At 34.5% G+C, this 19,699-nt stretch overlaps 1 protein-coding gene across 1 annotated transcript in view; it reads left to right on the forward strand.

The window, feature by feature from the left end:
- LOC129743682 (semaphorin-1A) overlaps positions 1-19,699 on the forward strand; it is an 832,298-nt gene that overhangs the window by 776,659 nt on the left and 35,940 nt on the right. The window contains exons 14-18 of the mRNA XM_055735770.1: positions 8,663-8,774; positions 9,403-9,590; positions 17,958-18,264; positions 18,331-18,499; positions 18,607-18,681. Coding sequence (XP_055591745.1) covers positions 8,663-8,774; positions 9,403-9,590; positions 17,958-18,264; positions 18,331-18,499; positions 18,607-18,681 — 851 coding nt within the window. The remainder of the gene's footprint in view (positions 1-8,662; positions 8,775-9,402; positions 9,591-17,957; positions 18,265-18,330; positions 18,500-18,606; positions 18,682-19,699) is intronic.

The following is a 19,699-nucleotide window of genomic DNA, read 5'->3' on the forward strand; positions in this document are numbered from 1 at the left end:
GTAAGCTACGAGAAATGTGTTCACATAAAATCCAACAGTTTTTGTTCAATTACGATCTCTGCGATTAAGAAAATTCATTAAAATAGGTTGAAATCCGACAGCAATTCTCTTCACACAGTATACACTTAGGAACATATACAGTATAATGCAAATTATCCCTTGAAGAAGGCCAAGATCAAAGGCCGAAACGTCGGGCAAGTTGTTAAATTCTGTAATTTGCTTCCTAAAGACTTAAATGCCAATTAGAAAATAAGTTATATAAAATCCTTTTATAACCTAATAGGATACTTACTTTCATCGATGGTTGAAATCTTAAAATAAGCATCCAAATCTGGTTAATTTAGCTTAAGGTTGTCAGAAGTTCTCCCACACGTATCCAAGCCGAGCAAATCTTAGCTATTTTAATCAAAACCTGATAAACTCCAGGCATTCTATTTCCAAATTATCGAACCAAAATCTATGCAATATCCGTGCAAATTTGACAAAAATCTAAGAACTATTCAACAAATATCAAGAAAAAAAATCAATTATTTTTTTACCGAAAAACATTTTGGATTCTGTATCCAATTTAGGATTCTTGATTTTTGGTTCGAATCATTATTCGATGATATTTTTCAGATTCGTAACTCTTGAACTTTTTATGAACAATTTGAACGTAACCAAGCTTCAAAATGCCGATCCATATTAATCATGTTATTTTTTTAATTTTTAAGTCGGATTAGAAATACAATAAGATTTTTAATGATATATCAGGCTTCCAAAAAATCGTGTATGTTTATTTTAATAAATCTAGGTCGAAATGATAATACAATTTGAATTTTTAATTTGATTTTGTAAAAAAAAATGTGAATAAATCCGGGCAAAATCAGGGGTTTTTTCATTGAAATTTGGGCAACTGGACTAGGTCGGACCTTTCAATTTTTTTTTTATTAAATATCCTAGCAAGTCCGATTAAAACCAGGTTATCTGGCAAGCTTAGTTTTGGATATTTGATTTGAACTAATAACATGTTTTTTTTCCGAGAAGCCTTCTATTTCTTACAGAAAATTATTTCATAATAAATCAAATAAGTTGAATTCATCGAACTCTTAAATAAATTCAATAATTTTTGCCATAAATGAAAAAAAATCCAATTTTCAAAAGTAAACGTAATTGATTAAAATTTTGCGGTTCAAATCAATTGAAATCATGCAAACTCCGTCCTAGTTAAAGATTTTTGTTTGTAATTTGCCACTTGAAAAAAAACTGCAAAAAAAAACAAACAAACAATATGCCAAAAACATATGGATTTCCCTGTAATTTCGTTAAGAGAAGATACATGTTTCTTTCTCATCAAATATTTGTTATTTAAAATCCATTCCTGTGATTTTTTTTTCAATTATAAACCCCAGTATTTTCCAAGACAAAACTCGCAAAATAAACTCAAACTCTAATTATTATTTTGTCTTTTTCAGCAAAATTGTGAAAACGAACTGACATTGGTTAAAAATTCGAAATTTTGAAGACGAACTAACAATTAGAATTAGAAGCGTGCGATCTCTTGCAACTTCAATTCCTTACCGAATTAGTCATCTTGATTTTTTTATTTTTAATTATGGAACTGATTAGAACTGAATCTGAATCTGAATCAAGAAGAGTTTATCTGAACCTGAATTCAAAATTTGAGTATCGAATCTGTTTCGCAGTTTCAATACGTTTGTTTCAGGCTATCTTTAATCATGAATCCATAATTAAAATTCTGATGAATTGGGTTTCGATTCAATTCTTTATTTCAATTTTGTATCCATTTTGTATCCGACTTGCAAATCTAATAAAAAAAATATCGAATGATGAATATGAATAGCCATTTGAAGTTTGGTAACGTTCGAATTGTTCATAAGAAAGTTCAAGAATTACGAATCTGAAAAATATCATCGGATGATAATTCGAACCGAGAATTAAGAATCCTAAACTGGATACAGAATCCAAAATATGAAAACACGAATACAATTTCGATTGCAATAAGTTGAATCTTGGGTGAAATTTTATTTTCAGATATTAATTACCATCAACAAGTAAGAAAACTGAAAAAAAACTGTAGCTGAAATCTGGATCTAGGATTCATTTTAAAAGGTTTTGACATCAGTTCTGAGACACGATTGTTACTCTCGAATAAGGCCGGAACAAATTTCAAATCCTTCTTTTGTCACTCAGAGTTGGAACATCGCGTGGGGGGAAGGGGGTATAATAAAAAAAAATAATGCAAAAAACCAATAAATTAAATTGCACGAAAGCTTGTTTGCAACAAAAATGTATACAATATTATTGCACAAAACCTATAAATCAAGTAATTTGTTATCGAAAAAAAACAATAAAATCAAGGATACAAAATGTAATAAAACTCTCATCTTTTAGAATTTCCTTTTTGTTCTTGTTATCTTTCAGATATTTGATAAATTTTTCAAAATTTTGATAAAATTCTTCAGGGAGGGGGGGGGGGGGGGGTGGGTGACAAAAGAAGAAAATAATATTTGTTCCGACCTAACCTTATTCCATCATCGAAATTTGAACATAATTTCATATTTTTAGTGTAGAGTAGAATACATAGCTTGCTTTTCATGGACTCTCATGAGGGTGGATCGAATTGCAACTTTTTTCCAATTTTGAAAACGTCTGTAGTCTCAAAAGTTTCCTTTTTTATCAAAACAAACGATAGTTTGGCAGATTTTTATAATGAGGTTTAGGTACCGGGTTTTGATTTGAAATTTCGTACGGAAAAACGGGGAAATATGTTCGAAAGATTTAATCTTATTTTTAAATTATTTTGTTCTCACGATAAAAGAGGTATGAATCTGAGGATGAAACCTTTTTTCTGGGCAAGCAAAATGATTTCGATATCGAATTTTGAATATGGCGAATGCGCCTACATCACTGTTTCGTGTAAAACTCGTTCGAAGTTTGACAGCTCCATATGCTCCCAGCAAAAATAATGTTTTCTTTGCTTAATTCCTCGGAAACCAAATATCCTTCAGATAATTTTGTCAAACGTTGGTCTCGAACGAACCTTTACACCTAGCTGATAACTCCATTTGTCTACATTTGGCACATTCGCTCTTTTCAAAACTCATTACTAATTTTTTGTTTTTGGCATAATCCCATTACCGCATGGGAAATAAATTGTGGAATATTTTTATGTGTAAAAATTTTGCTAGGAAACTTTTATAATTTTGAAGGTTAATTTTCCATGAGCACTCTTACGAAAGTTTTATGCATGAAAATTTTTTGGGTACCAGTAATGCTCACACTTTCGTTACAAATATCTGTTCCGACAATATTCCAGAAACAATTCATTACTACTCAAAAACTCTTATGTGGCATGAAACTTTTCTCTGAAATTAGTTTTACCTAAATCTACTTAAATCGTACTTTATTTATCGTTATTGTTATTTTATTTGTTCGCAAAGTTTACTTTTGTCAAAAAAATCTTCATAATCTATTTTTTTTTCTCGCCTATCCAAATACAATCGAAGTGGTTCTTCAGAACTTATTCTAGCACAGAATTTACAGGCGCACTTTAGCGTTCAACATTTTCTGAATTTTGATATATTTCTCATTTCGCATTCCAGGTTGTTCAGATTTATTCTCAGCATTTTAAAAATTAAGCAATAAACACAAAATAAACAAGAAATCAATTTTTGGAAGGCTTGATTATGTTTTGAATATATCCAATGAGCTTCGATGGAAAAAAAATGTGAAGTGGTTGGCTCTTGTTATTTTTTTCGAACATTACTTGGATATTGCTTAGATTTGCTAGCATATTGCCTGGTTTTTAAGTAAAATATTTAAAATTTAATGCCTGATAATATTGCGAGGTTTAAAAAATTCGCCACAAATTTTCCGGATACGTGCGAGTAGAGCTTTAGTGTTCTCATAATAGGTATTCCCATAAATTTTGAATTTTGAAATGAAATAGATGGCTTACAGAGCTAATTAAACACGAAGTTTCATTTCATTACCTGAACCATCTACTGCATGAACTGTGAATCCCTTGAGGAAAAAAATTGTCAATAGAAATAACTTTATTGGCCTTTAATTAAATAATTCAGGCAAAATAGTACAAACAAGTTTTTTCAATAGTTTTGATTCGATTTATACACGTGTTATTTTTTTGTTAAATTTTTGTTTTTGGGTTCTATAAACGCTTATTGAATGATGGATTAATTTTTTTAAATCTTTAACAGTGGGTGAATTAATTTAAAGAATTTGCAAAAACTTCGAAGAAATATTTAAACTCGTATGCAGTAGAGAGATAAGGCTCGGTACCGACACAGTTAAAAAAAATCCTTTGAAATTTATTTAAAAAATCTTCTTATAGACGATGAACCAAAACTTATAATAGCGTTGTTCTGAACAGTTTGATATCTAATATAAGAAGAAGTTGAAGACTCACAGCGTTATCATAGTTAAAATGAGGTTGGTTCAAATAATCTAGGACAATTCTTAACATATTTTCAAATTAAAAACGTTTCAAAAGGTTGTAAAAATGATCAGATTTCATGTTCGATACTTAGGCAAAATTTGAGCCGAGATCAGGCATATATTATTTAAAATGCCCATACTCCTTTAACACTATGTTCATGTGAACTCGTCAATTTGTCGGGATATTTTTTCTCTGCTTGAGCCTTGTGTTTTTCTCCTCTTGAGGCTTATTGAGTCTAGTCATCATATTATTGATATGATACAGTTATAACTTGCAAGCTATACTACAAACATTTAAACATAACTGTCGTTAACAAAATTCATGTCTCTGAGAAACGAAAATAGTTTTCAGGTGTGTTCTGTCATTTGACTCCCAAGCAACCAAAAGTCACAAATTTACTTAAATTAAGGCTTCGAAAGTTTCATATTGGCTGAAAAAGAAAATGTACTCATTGGTGAACTTGAAAGTTGCAATAGTGATTCAGATGTACGTTGTATGGGCCTTGAGTCACAAAACTGCTTAAAATGGGATTCAAAAGTCACAAAAAGTGCTTTAAAGTAGGGTTACCAAACGTACTCTTTTAAGAGTACATGTACTCTTTGTCGATCGAAAAATGGGCGTACTCTTCTTTTTGTTTCACCAAATGTACTCTTTTTTTTAAAGACATTTGATCAGAAAAACCTATGTATATCTTTCATTTTATGAGATTGTATCACATTTTAGGCAAAAACTACGGAATAACAGCTTACAACAAATGACTTCAACATCTTGTTTTCGTTAACATGCATATTAAGTCGTAAAAAAACGCGCTTTTGAGTATGCAAACAGTAATCAATATGTACACAAATTAGGTAATATGAATGGGCACAAGTTTCAAATATTGATTGTAAAGGAAATGTACGCATCAGTAAAAATGAAAATTTATTGTTTTATAACGTTTTTTGTGGTTTCTCAGCACCAGCAACATCTAAATACTGCTATCTTTACGAATAACCAACTTTTGCATAACCTCAACAAATTGACAGAATTTGATTGAATTGAAATAACTCGGTTTCTGATTACAGTAAAACCCCGCTTATTCAAGGTAGTCGGGGCCTCCTTAGATAATACGAAATATGAACATCTTTTCCTTCCGGGCGCAAAGCTTGGGAATTAAAAGGATCTTGTTATCTTGTATCAACTTGATGGCTGGGAGCTCAAAAATACAGGAGTTATATCGTTTCTCCTGACTTTTTGGGTAAATGATATCAATGTACTCTTTTTGGTGTTGTGGGATCTGATTACCTTACTTTAAAGTGCTTTCTTCATGGCTGGCTCGCCCGACTAGCGCCAAGATGCGCCTGCAAGTACACTACAAAATCACAACATCACTTCGAGTGATGACAACTACCATATCTCGCAATGCTAAAAAAAATACAATGTAAATAAAATTTCCAAACGAGTAAGGAAAACTTTAAAAAAAAACTGAGTTTTTTAAAGTCATTCAGTCCCTATTTGTTGGAAGTAATAGGTATGAGTGACTCATACTCATACCGTATGACTAAGCATTCCGAAGATCAAAGTAGCCAGCGGTTGAGACATGACGTGTTTTGCAGGAGCTCCGTGAAATTAAATTTTCTCCCTCAAAAATTCTAAGAAATTTTGAAATTGTTAAGTGTAATGTTGTTAAATTGTGAAAATTATGAGACGAAATAGTGACGAATCATGTGTGCTAATATTAACGTAGACAATCTCGTGAAGATAAAAGCGAGAGGAGGCTGAGAACCCTGTTTCCAGGTGAACGCGTTATTTGTTGACAGTTTTTTTTAATTTGATTTTGAGATGTTAGAAATAGTTTTTTCAAGAAAAAATTTTGTTGGTTTGTGAGTAAAGTGAAAAGAATGGAGTCAAACATTAGGTCATCAACGTTTCAAGGTAAAATGTATTTTTTCCTCGATGTTTCGCAATTGGTTTTATGAAGACGCAGCATTGTTTTTGGCAAAAGAGTCCAAAAATTGAATGTAAATAGCGCTTCAAAAGCTTCATAAAAGCTCGAAACTTCAATCTTTAGCATTACCATGCATTACATCTTCCAACTAACCGTACTGACATTTGGTGATTTACAGAAACCCAAATGTAATATTCTTTATTCTTATTCTTATTGCGGTAGTCTATAATGTTGGTAAGTTTCGTAATTTCCTAATTCCTTAACAGCATTTAATGTATCAATATTCCATATATACTTCCCATATGACATAAATTCATATTTAGGTCTTTCCATATTCAAAATATTATATGAAGCGTTTGGTAGGGATCTCCACGCTTCATTCCGCCCCTGTATCCTGTATCTTTCGCGGTTTTCATCACATGGTTGGCCTGGCCGTAGTAATATCTGCAATGCATAGCAATATGTAACAGGTAATTCGCTGAAAAGAAAAATGAAAGACGCAAGTCTTCCATTTTCCAGGATGCCTACATGTTTTGGCCATGTTGATGTAAGAAGAAGAAGAAGAAGAAGAAGAAGAAGCTTGGGTATGAGCATTCCAAATCGTCTGGTTTTATCCGGGCTTGCCAGGTTTTCAAAGAAAAAAAAGAAAGTTGCACAGATATTGAGAAAAAATCTTAACCAAAACCATACTTATTTTACATAATGTATTATATTTTCAGATTGTTTCATCGAAAAACACGTGCAAGCATTTTTTGGAAATGTAAAATTTGAATTGAACATCGCTGATGTGATATAAAATAATATATTTAAAAAATAATATTTATGTATTCATATTCCACTTTTTCTCTAGACCTTTCATAAGAAAAGCATGTCTTAAGATCAGAATTACCCGGATATTACCCGGGTTTTGAATTGAAAATTTTAAAATCCAATGCCCGGATTTTGTAAGGCCCGAAAACGTTCAGAAACATTTCTAAAAGCTTGGGTATGACGTGCATGATAATAATAAATTTGTTTCTAAATGTTTTTCAAATAATGAAAAGGGAAAAGGCATTGAATGAATACTACTTTTATTTGGATTATTCGAAGGAAGTATTTTATGTTAAAGCACACCAAATACGATAAAAACCTTGATTTCAAAATAGACTTTAGGCGCGTACATTTCCTTTTAACCAACAATACTTAAGATTTGTGCGCTACGAAGCTTTCGAGTATACAGACCCGGTTCGATTTTGGCGTTTTAGCAACATAAAAAATCGGTTTTTGTCACTTTTTTTATTTTTTATCTCCATTTCAAGTTCCAATTAATGTTGGTGAAATATAAAATTAGCATGATTTTTTTTTTATTATATTAATTTTAAATAGTAAAAAAAATATTTTTTTTTCCATTTTTCACAGCTTAAAACTAATATCATTGAGCCAAATTTGAAAAAATAAGCTAATATTGTGTTTTACATTATTTTTGATTAATTTGAAATAAAAAATGAAAAAGTGACTGTTCGATTTTAGTAACATTCGATTTTGCAAAACAAAATTTACGGACCTGTTACCAAAATCGAACGGGATCTGTATTGCTTTTGTGCTCTTTGATAACTGTTTGGGGATTATCGCATACTCTAAGGCGCTTATTGCGCTCACTGTTTATTACGATTCTAAGATGCCTTCATAAATACGGGATATAAGTAAAGTATTGTGAGTTTTTGCAAGTTGTATTCCTTGTCAGATCTTATAAGATATGGGAACCATACTTCATAAACTGAAACAAACAAGTTCATTTATCTGATTAAAAGGCTCTCATTAAAAAGAGAATATTTCGTAAAATTTCACAATCGCATAAGGGTACATGTAATCTTAAAAGTGTACGTTTGGTATCCTTATGTGTGTGACAAAAAAAACTTGTTATAAAAATCATCATTCTAGATTGCAGCAGTTGCAACTATCCTCTAAACAATCTCAAATTTCATGACAACACAATATGGATTTTCCTAAAAAGACAGCGCGCTCAATTTTCCCCGAACCCAATTAAAACTTTCGAACCCCGCAATGTGTCGTAATCGCAAAAATTAACGCATAATTTATCCTTTTTTTCTCACTTTCTCCACAATTTTAATTATCGCCTTCGCCCGGAAACTACCACATCAACATCGATCAAAACCCGAATCCGGCGGACGGTTTTCTGCTGCTACCTGCTACCTTGGGACGACGGAAAAACATAAACCACGCCGCCGCGGATGGATAACAACAATGAACCGAAACGAAAAAAAAACTATCCCCAGACACGCCAAAGGACGGAAGTTATGATGATGGAAAATTAATTATAGTCACCGATACAACCGTGATAGCGATTAAATTACACCGTTGCAGCAGTGAAAAGATAACAAGTTGCAGGTAATTAAACAAGCCGAGCACGTGGAAAAACTAAAAAACGGAAAATACGGAGACCCTGGGATGGCAGGTTCTTTGGCCATTTGGCATGGTTGGTTGTCGGCGAATGAGAACAGTTTGAAAACAAACGATGAAAGTTGGGAAAACCGCTCACAATTCTTAGCGGGACGACGACGTCGACGTGTATAATTCTTTATGGTGATTGAAAGTTAAAACGCAATGAAAACGATAGCCCGAGTCGAGTCGTGGGAGAGATATTTACGGAGCAGGCCATGCTGATGATGGCGGAAAAGTAGAAGAAAAACCATGATGGCTGCCACCGACGCCATCATCAAGAAGAGACCTGACCTACTGTGTTGATGCGTTTGATGCGATGAAGTGAAAGGAAATAAATTCCCATTTATGGCTTTGGAGCTTGCCGGCAAACGACCGGAATGGCCAGGCCAGGTTCATTCATTTTCATGGCTTCGTCCCGACCAACCCATCAGCCAAAGGACCCGGGCCGCAATGCCAAAAAGTCCTTAATAGTTCTTCCGTCCGTCGTCCATCGTCTCCTTAGCATTTTCGATGGTTCTACATTTCTGCTAATGTGCTTTTTCTTCTTTCTCTCTCTCTCTCGTAAAAATTACAGTGAATGCGTGGCCCTGCAGGATCCGTACTGTGCCTGGGACAAAATCGCGGGAAAATGTCGATCCCACGGTGCCCCGAGATGGTCCGAGGAGAACTACTTCTACCAGAGTGTGGCCACCGGAGATCATGCGGCCTGCCCGTCCGGCAAACATTCCAAGGACGGGAACGTCGAGAAGCAGGGATACCGAGGTAAGAGTTTGACTTCATTTGTACATGTCTTCACACACATCATCTCTCATGTTTATGGATAGGTAAGAGTGCTCTCTTCTAACAAGGGGCCTGGTGCCACTTACGGCACCCAGGAATGGTAGCAGGGTTACTTAATTGTGGATGGGAACGTAGATAGTCGTCGAGTTCCGCATTCTGCCCGCAAGCTCTTCGAAATGGGTTAGCAACATTTGAAAGTGATGTATCAGGCATTACAGCCTTAATAAGACATGTTCGCCTACTCAGTACCCGTTCAAGGTTGAACGTTTCATGTTTTTTCGAATCTAAATTGTTGATGAATTAATCAAAAAAATCGATTGATTGATTTCATACCAAATTTTACAAAGCCCAAAATTTCTAACTAATTTCCTAGTGTTTGAGTAAAATCAGATATACAGTTGCGTTTAACCCTCATCCGCATTAGATTTCATTACCCTAATCAGCACTAGGAGTGTCAATTTGACACCACAAGCTCAAATCGTTATAACTTTTGGCGTGTTAAACCGATTTAAACAAAACTTACATCAAAAGAAACCTTGTAATGTCAGTAAAATATGTTTAGAACATTATATACAGCTAAAGTTACAAGTTTTCTCGTTATTCAGCATGAAAGAAAAAAAATCCGAAAAAACATGCATCACGAAAACTGCCGCAGTTCATATGTTACACGTCCAAAAAAATATTTGCCTTATGCATATGAAAGCTGAAGTTAATGTCTACATCATGAAGACAAGAAATATTTTTTTATTTTTTTTTTAATGAAATGGTCATAAAAAGTTCAAAAAAGTGGTCTAAAAAACCTACTTTTCATTCGATTGCTAGTAAATACTGTTTGAGCGATGGTAGAGTGTTTTAAAAAATATGACTACAAAGTTTATTGAAATTCTAACATTTTGCTGTCTTTAGATTTTTGATGCAACAAAAATTGAATTTACTGAAATTTTTAAAAGTTGGCTACTTTGCGCGATTTTTTCACTAATTGAAATTTCATCTGTTTTTGTGTTTCTCCGTCAGGTTGTACCCGGATTTTCAGCGCTTTCTCGCCGTTTGAAGCAATCAAAACTATATCCATTGTAAAGGGAATTTAATCTACATTCTAGTCAGGTGCAACAATTTACGCTGTGAGATTTCACAAAAATATGAAAATTATAAACATAAAAATAAAAAAAAAAAAAAAAAAAAAAAAAAAAAAAAAAAAAAAAAAAAAAATAAACATAAAATCATTCCTGAATTTCTAGAACCACAAGCAGCGCGTCCAGCAAAACGTGTTTGTTTGCTCTCCGAGTAGGTACGGTGGGTGGTGATTTGGTCAGAGAGCGAAGCCGACAGACGAAATAATGATGCGTGTCGTGACTAGCAAACGAGAACTACTGTCAATAGAAAATTTCCAACCGAGAAACGTACGACACGCATCATTATTTCGTCTGTCGGCTTATATTCACCAAAAAACCAATGTCAGACTCAATTTAAATTTGGTTCTTGTTCTTTTCAATGTTCAATTACACATTCAAAACGGTTTTAATAAATAACACAAGGCCACAAAATTCACATTTTTCCAAGGTGCACTGAATTTTAGATTTTATTATGCTTAATTTGGGTGCCTTGTATTAAAATATTCAATTAGTATTTTTTTGCTATCATCTTTTATTTTTAAAATAACTTTGAAAATACGGTAGAACCATTTAAGAAATTTCAAAAAACGTTAAAGTTTAAAATTAAGAAACTGATTGCCAAATTTGCTCAAGACCGATATATTGAATTTTAGATATCTTTTCATGCAAACAGCAGTCGTTTTGAAGGATTCTCAAATTTTTTGAATAAAATAAAACCTTTTATCCAACTTTCTTCAGTAATGTTAGTTATACTAGTTATGATAGTTTTCATTTTGTTCAAAACTGTAGAATTTAACTTTTCAAATCATTTTTCAATATTTCGTTAATTGAATAAAGTATATTCAGAATAGGTTTTTTCTATGTATTTTTTCTTTATTATAGAGATTTGCAGCTTTCAGCTGATTCATCTCTTCGTTCTATGTATTTAATTTAGATTTATAAGTTCATTTCACTTTACTTTTCAATGATTGATTTCACTCAAAACTCATAATCATCGTATCACCAAAAACTAGAGGTGACAGACAAAATCTGAAAAAAAATAGAGTCGGAATGCTGTTTCCTTGAGTGATTCATTAAATTCTTTAAATAATATTTTCAAAATGTTAAGATATTTTCAGTTAAAAATTTCCTTCTATGCTGTTAAAAAAAACTTTTCTATTTTCATATTTTGTTTAAATTTATTACCGAATTTTATAGAATGGTTTTTTTAATAAAGAATTTTTTAGGTGAAACTTTTAACTTTTTGTATTATTTTAAATTAGTTTGTTTTTGTTTTTCAATCCTTGTTTTTGTGTTCTGGAAATATAATCTTCTTGGAAGCCTATTAATCTAAATTTTTGATGAGGAAAAAATAGTTTCTACATTTTGGCTCTCCCAGGACCCTATAATATCATTCCAAAAGACTGTGACAAAATATTCTGAGCTCAAATTTTTAGACTACAAAACTCACGCTCAAAAATTGAAAATGTTTCACTGTTTTTTTTTATTATTTTAAATCATCTTTCTTGAATCGATCATTTTTTTATTAATCTATGAAAATTCGAAAAATGATTCGAAATGGCAGCTGTTAAGCTAAATTTCATTGCCCAATGATAAGTAAATTACTATATGATTCGTGCTTCCTATATTTATAATAAACTTGGCAGTTCCTTTTTTATTTATATCAGTACATTATTGATCATGCATTAAAATTTAATGCTACACCACCAACATTCTTTGAATCAAAATGGTTTTATAATGTACATGTATGTAGATAACATTCTTTTAAAAATATATCCTAAAAGTCCTACAGACTTTTTATTGAGAACATTTCAAAAGACTAAAAAATGCTAGATAAATTTGTCGAATTATAGAATCCGTTTAAGATACACTTTCGAATTCCACACATTCTTGAATGCTGGACAATCAAATTTAAAATGTTAGTCTGAGTTAGTCTGTCTTGAAGCATATTTTGACACTGACTGCCCGTCCTTTCTCAGCATCCTCAGTAGTCGTCATCATCAAGGGGCATTCAGGGTGTTACAGCGTACCCCCTCAAGCAAACGCACCGGTTTCCAAAGTTTGCGGATCTTCTTCCGCCATCCAAGGCTTCACAAACAGCTTCATTAAGTCTATGAGGAACATACCCCTTAGTTCGTCGCTGTAGATAAATTGTTGTAAATGAACGTCGGGATGTACTATTCCAGCGGTACGGTATGGCACTTCGTAAACATTCAGGAACTTTTTTACGATCGCATCCGTCTAACAGAATACAGGATCAGCTCTTTTTAAACCCAAATTATCCTGCTTGATGACCATCTTTTGTTTTGGAGATTTTTTGTTGTATTTATCTGCCTTCCGTTCCAGCAAAACTAACACTGGTTTCCACTTCATTCCGGATCAAAGAGGTAGTTTTAAGAGAGTGTGAATGTGTATTATATCGTCGTTAAAGGTGTCTGATCGAAACAAGAGTACATCCAGATAAAACTTTTCAGAAACTGCTAATACTTCTGGAACCAGAACCGTTGCGCGAAAAAAACTTCCGACTGCTGTCGTGAAAAGTAGGTACTGAAGGGGAGCACATTGAAGATGCAAATTCTGTTGTCAAAAGGGCACCCAATGTTCTTACGATGCTCTTTTTTAATGGAGATTTGCCAGTATGAGCAAGTAATGTTAATTAGTGAATACACTCGTGAGCACTGCAGATTACAGGGAACCTTCTTGATCTCAGGAGGATCGTCTTTTGGGAGCTCTGACTGACATACCATCAATTCTGTCTTGAAAATTAGTCTGCAGATGGTGATCAACACCATCTTCTGAGAAAAAAGCTCATAAAGATACCAATTTTGAGTTTGTTTTTTTACCAAGAACAAACGATAATTTGACGTCTCCATCATTGATACTCGAATCAGCTTCTCTGGTTCTAAAATTCAATCTTGCATTAAGGAAGTGTAAAGTATCCATACCGACAATTATTGGATTACACAGTTCGTCTACCACGATTAGAAGAACATTAAAAACATAAGCACGAATTTCTTACGGAATAATTATTAAAGTTGAAACTGTTTTCTTTTTATTGCCATACGCTCCTTGAATCGTAGTGTTGTGTACAGTCAACACTCCAAATCATTTTTTTCATTAAGTCAATGGTAACCTTGATCACTGAAAATTTTTCGAATCTAACACTCGGGTTTTGGTGATCGTCGGTTTTGTAGAAGTTTTCTGGAACCCACGAATATATATATTGGCCACTGAGTGCAACTGAGAAACCCGATCGTCATCTCCATCTGCAGCTGTTGTGGTCACCCGAACGGCACGGTTTGAAATCGTTCGACATTCATTCGTCATCCTTCGTTTCGAGATCTCCAAGCTAGGTTATTTCATAGAAAATGGTTGTTGAAGTAATCTTCGACCTGTAGCTGTGAGTAAGCTGATTTGATATGTTGCAAGTAGTAAGTCTAGCAGCGACATTTTTGGGAAAATGATTGCTAAGGTGCATAACCAATTCAATTCCAGAAAGACGGGCACTCAAGTAGCGCGGTTTCGTAACAAGTCCCAAAAAAGAATCCGTCAATCTCGATGAAGGTTTGGATACCCCAAGTAACATTGAAAGTTGTATAGCAAGCTACTAGATCAAGTTTTGGTTTCATAAGGGCCTTAAGGAGTCTTACATAGCTTTCGGTGTTACTTGGAACGTATGTTCCAAACATAGTTTCTTCCCGTTTTGTTCTTTGGACTCTGAACCCCAATACTGCTGGATAAATTGAGTGCAAAATTGTTTGTTATCGTAAAGAAGGTATCCGAATCCCCGAGCCCATAGTCTGGATTCTCCGTTGAGGCATGATAGTGCAAGTTTTAGGGCACTACGGAGATCGATATTATACGCTGTTGCGTACTGGCGAATTTCCTCAAGGAATTCTTAACGATGCTTTTCCTCTTAATTTCCGTTGAAAGAAAGTTGTTGAATATCAATACTTTTCGCAGCTATGTTTGGAATAGTGCTGAACTGTTCTTGTGGTAAATCATTGGTGCGTGTATTGTCATTCCAAGTTCGTGCAGGACGTTGAGAAAAAGTGCTGCTTGCTATCATTCCACGGGTTTCCTTCAAATGACGGTGCTTGATTTTCTTCTTGATGCGTTTTTTGGTTATGTTTAACGGCTTCAGTTCGGTTTAAAGGGTTCCACTGATGTTGGCAAGCATTGCGCCATTCGCCATGACAGGTTGATCAGACTGCTCAGTTATTATACACAGGCTTCATCAGGCTTCGACGAAAGATTCCGTGGAACAGTATCCGTACTGCTTCGTGGTGCTCCGGGTGTACTAACGATGATATGCCGGACGTAAGATAATGTAAATTGTTGCACTTTCTACGTTTACTGGTGATGATTGCCTTCCTAATTGGTCCAATCCAGCAATTAAAGATCGCGGAACCACCTTCGGTGCGAACAGGCGGCCACCTATACCTCTTCGGGAACTTGATGCGAAGTTCCACATATTTGTGGAATTTTTCAAGACCAGTAGCTCACACAGGAATTTAAAGTTCGAAAGGAATGCTACTCACTTTCACAAGCCTGTATAATCCAATGTCAGCGTTTAAAATATTTAATAACAGGGTCGTAACCAAGTTTATTGTTCACAACAATTGTTGTTTTTCACTCGTCAATATTGTTCAATTGTTTAAAAACTACAATGAGCTGTGTTAAACTCGATATTTTTCCGCATTTAATGGCTTGGAATGTGTTTAATCCCGGTTGAGCCCCCAGTGTAACGATTTTCAATTCAACTTGTTTTTTTTTTAAGTTTCCATAATTCTGAGTTAGTCTGTCTAAATTCACATTTCAACACCGACTGCCCGTCCTTTTACATCATCCTCATATGTCGTCAACATGCAGGGCACTGCAGTCCTCATGGCGCTTGTTCGGAATTACAACGTGTTTATAATAACTCCACTTCACCCCCTTATAGTATACTTAGTTGAAAATTGAGAAAATGGATAATATATGTACCTACCCGTTCAAGAGATACAGCAGTGTGATTTGAGGTGCTTTTCCATTAATAACATTGTCATCACTGGCGAATTTCTTTTGAATGAATATGTTAATCAATGATAAACAGTTATGTATCATTTTCCAACAAATAAGTTTATGACAAATATTTAGATTTTTAGAAAGTATAAAATAGAAGAAAAATTATACTGAGTGAAAAGTTGCATAAATTACTGACTACCACAGCAAGACTTCAACCATCAATCTCTTCTAGGCCAACGCATTCCATATGCTACGTAATTCTGTTGAAAAAAACCATGAAAATTTCATTTGAAAATTGTTCAGAAAATATTGACAGCACTGTTTTGGGCCCCCAAACTCCGGTTTTCCAGGCTAACGCAACCGATTTTTCAATAGATTCCTGTAAAATAATCCATGATGCGATATACATATTCATACTAGGATTGTTCGATTTTGTGGAAAAGATCGATTCCCTAGATCGATTTAGATGAATGTTTCCAGGATCGATCCACATAACAAATCGAAGCAAAATTATCGATCTCTGCAAGATCCATCTTTCCAATTTTTGTCAAAGAGAAGTGCTGTCCGAGATCTGAATAGAAGTAAATAGTGAAAAACGAAAGGAAAGCTCATACATATGAATATTTATTAACGTTCGTATTTTAAATACCATCGATTTAGCCACATGGTCATGAAGAGTCTTCTGCTGAGCTTCGACTATGAATCTTGAAAGCTGAGTAAAATGCTATATTTAGATGCCTTATTCAAGCCTAAGGTCAAGCTCGAGTGGCCTTTCTATGGAATTTTCGATTCTTAAGCATTCCAACTAACATAAAACTTCAGGTTTTTCTCAAAAGTATGGAGGTAAAAACGCTAAGTCAGTCTCGATTATGTTAGTGGCATGGTAGCATCAACAATGCTAAGCAGTCTTTCGGATGATGTAGGCATGAAAATTCTTCAAGAAACTGAATCTCAGAATCTCCGGAATAAATAGAAAAAAAACTTTAAAAGATCAAAAAATCATATCGAAAATTAATCGATTTGATAAATTTTCCCAAGGCTAAAAAAATCGGTCCGAAAAATCGAAAATTTGAGTTAAAATGATCGATTTCGCAAAGATCGACCAATCCTAGTACATACCTTTTGATAGAATAAAATACGATATTTCATTAAAAATTCATGAAAAATTTAAAAGCATGAAAATTATTGAAACATGTTTTCTCTGAATCAGCTTATATGCAATGCACTTGTAACCCAACAAAGAGCTCAACTTAAAGTTCAAGTTTATAGCTGGAAATAGTATGTATTCAAAGCATGAAAAATGGTAGATTTTTTCGCAAAAACCAACCACAATTTATGGGACCGGAAATGTGAGCGGAAATCAGTTAGATACAGCAATGTACCAATAAGAAATTGAGATGGATTATGATGGACGATCGGTCTAGCTCGGCCATCCGAACGGAAGACACATTTAACCCCCTACAAATATACGCCTTAACACAGTGTTCACTCATCAAGACAATCCGGAAGACTATCGGCATTTGGCGAATGGAATATCAATGAGAGGCAGCATCCATATGCTGATGCAGCTTAGATGATTTGGTTCCATTCGTTCGTTCGTTCGTTCATCCGATTGGTTCAGCCGGCCTTTAAGTGCCGACCGATGCTTCTGAATGTATCCAGTCTCTATAATAGGTAATTGACAAGGTTTCAAAATCCGATATCGATTTTCGAAACATGCAAACTAATGCCCGGAAATGCATTGAGGATTGGATTTCAAGCAAAACAGAAACACAAACCCACATGTATCGGCTTTGTACTTTCGGATCGAATTAATTTTTAATAATGGTTTAGCATGTTCTAGATTGAAGCTGATTGAGGTGTGGCTAATAAATCATAGCTGGTGGTCTTTGTCGGTATAATTATATCGATAACCGATACGATATCTGTTGCTGACAGCTGCTCTCGGAATAATGTGATTTGAAGATAACAGAGCGGGATAGTGTAGGCATGCTGAGACAAAACTTTTGTTTCATTTCATGATCTAATTTGTTTGATAGCAGTTTTAAAATCGCCTACCAATTATTTTTAATGGAATCAACGACAATTAATAACCTTCTAGACAGGCTAACGACATGTGTGATTAAAAATAAGCTATTTTCACGAATGTTTTCATGATTGTTATATTAAAATGTGAATAAAAGATGTAACGAAATTTCACTCACAATATTCATTTTCTCAACTTCTTCAGGAGACATCGATTACGATCCCCAGCGGCCCAGCAAGGATCAGCCGGGCAACGACATGATCAGCATCATGCAGGATAAGAACGGATATGACGACAAAAATGGTCCCCAAATTACGCCGGACCTGATCAATGCTCAGTACACTGTGGAAACACTGGTGATGGCCGTCCTCGCCGGAGCCATCTTTGCGCTACTGGTGGGCTTCCTTACCGGATATTTCTGCGGCCGTCGCTGCCATAAGGACGAGGACGACAATTTGCCCTACCCGGATACGGAGTATGAATACTTCGAACAGCGACAGAATGTTAACCGGTAGGATTAATCTACAGTTTTTCTAAGAATGTCTGTAACACTCTGGTCATTTTATCTCCTCTGCAGGATACAAACCGAGCCGAAGCTACTTCCACAGGTCGAGGAAGTGACCTACGCCGAGCCCGTACTATTACCTCAACCATCTAGTCAGAATAAGATGCAGCATTCGCCAAAAAATACGTTAAGAAAGCCGATGGGCCACCACCACGGGGTCAATTCGGAAACCTTATTCCAGGTGAGTTAACCCACGAACTTCAATTTAAGGGTCATCTATCTGAGATTCCTTCTATCAGAACAAATGATTTTAAATCTGAATTGTTTTTTTTTTTCTTTTTCACACAGTTCCAGCCTGATGGCTACAACGCTCGTGATAACTACCGGGGTCGCGACAACTTCGGTACCCTCCGCTCCCACCAAGTAAGTCTTAGAGATAGTTTTTCACCATCCCTCCCTTTTTCTAACCTTATCTGAAATATTGATGTATGTAAATGGTGGAGTACTACGTTCGACTCGGTTAACTTCCTAAACTATCCACTCACTGACACTGGTCAACATATTGATTTTATTAGGATTAAAGGCATGTTTCAATTTTTCAACGATTTCACGAAAAATACCAATGACAAAAAGGACTTTGAATTTGGATAATTATTAAGCAATAAGGGTGCATTTATTATAAAATTTCACAAAATTTGACTTCCATTCCGAGTTTTCTCTTACCTATCGTATAGGTTTTCAGTAGCTCATGGGGTACGAGAAATCTAAATTAACCCTTCGTTTCATAAAGCTACAAATTTGCAACAATTAATTTAAACTGTTCTAAATTTCACATATGGCTAAAAAGTCATCTTTTTTTTTCGATGGGAATAATATTTTTAACTTCAAGATCACGTTCAATTAAAAAAATAAATACTTTCAGTGTTTAAAGGTACAAAAAAACCAACTTGAATCTGAAAAATATGGAATGTGTAGAAAGCCTTATTTTTCAAATTTTTGCCCTAGTGTAATTCATATTGAGAATTTTTTTTTCGACGCAAAAAAAATATTTTCGTATTCCCACTAAAGTAATTAACATAATAAACAAAATTTGAGATTTTGTTTTGTTTTTTTCTCTGATATATTGCGTTTTCATTAATTGTTGCAAATTTGCAACATCATGCAACGGTAGTACCCTAGCTAGTTATATGGGTTCCATAGTGTGTTTTCGAAACATGCATCGTTATCGTTATAAATGATTTATTATCATGTTCAGGCCGTATTAAGAGAGGGGGGGGGAGAATGGGGGAAATTGAACCGCCCCCCCCCCCCTGGATAAAGAGGGCCCCCGATGTGAAAAAAATAAAAGTTTTGCTCTAAACCAGACATGTCAAACCTAGGTCAATGCGGCCCGCGTACCCCGTCTAAAATTGTCACAAAAAAACTCCACTGATTTTTATGT

This window comes from Uranotaenia lowii, chromosome 2, assembly GCF_029784155.1.
Source record: "Uranotaenia lowii strain MFRU-FL chromosome 2, ASM2978415v1, whole genome shotgun sequence".
Classification (NCBI taxonomy): Eukaryota; Metazoa; Arthropoda; class Insecta; order Diptera; family Culicidae; genus Uranotaenia; species Uranotaenia lowii.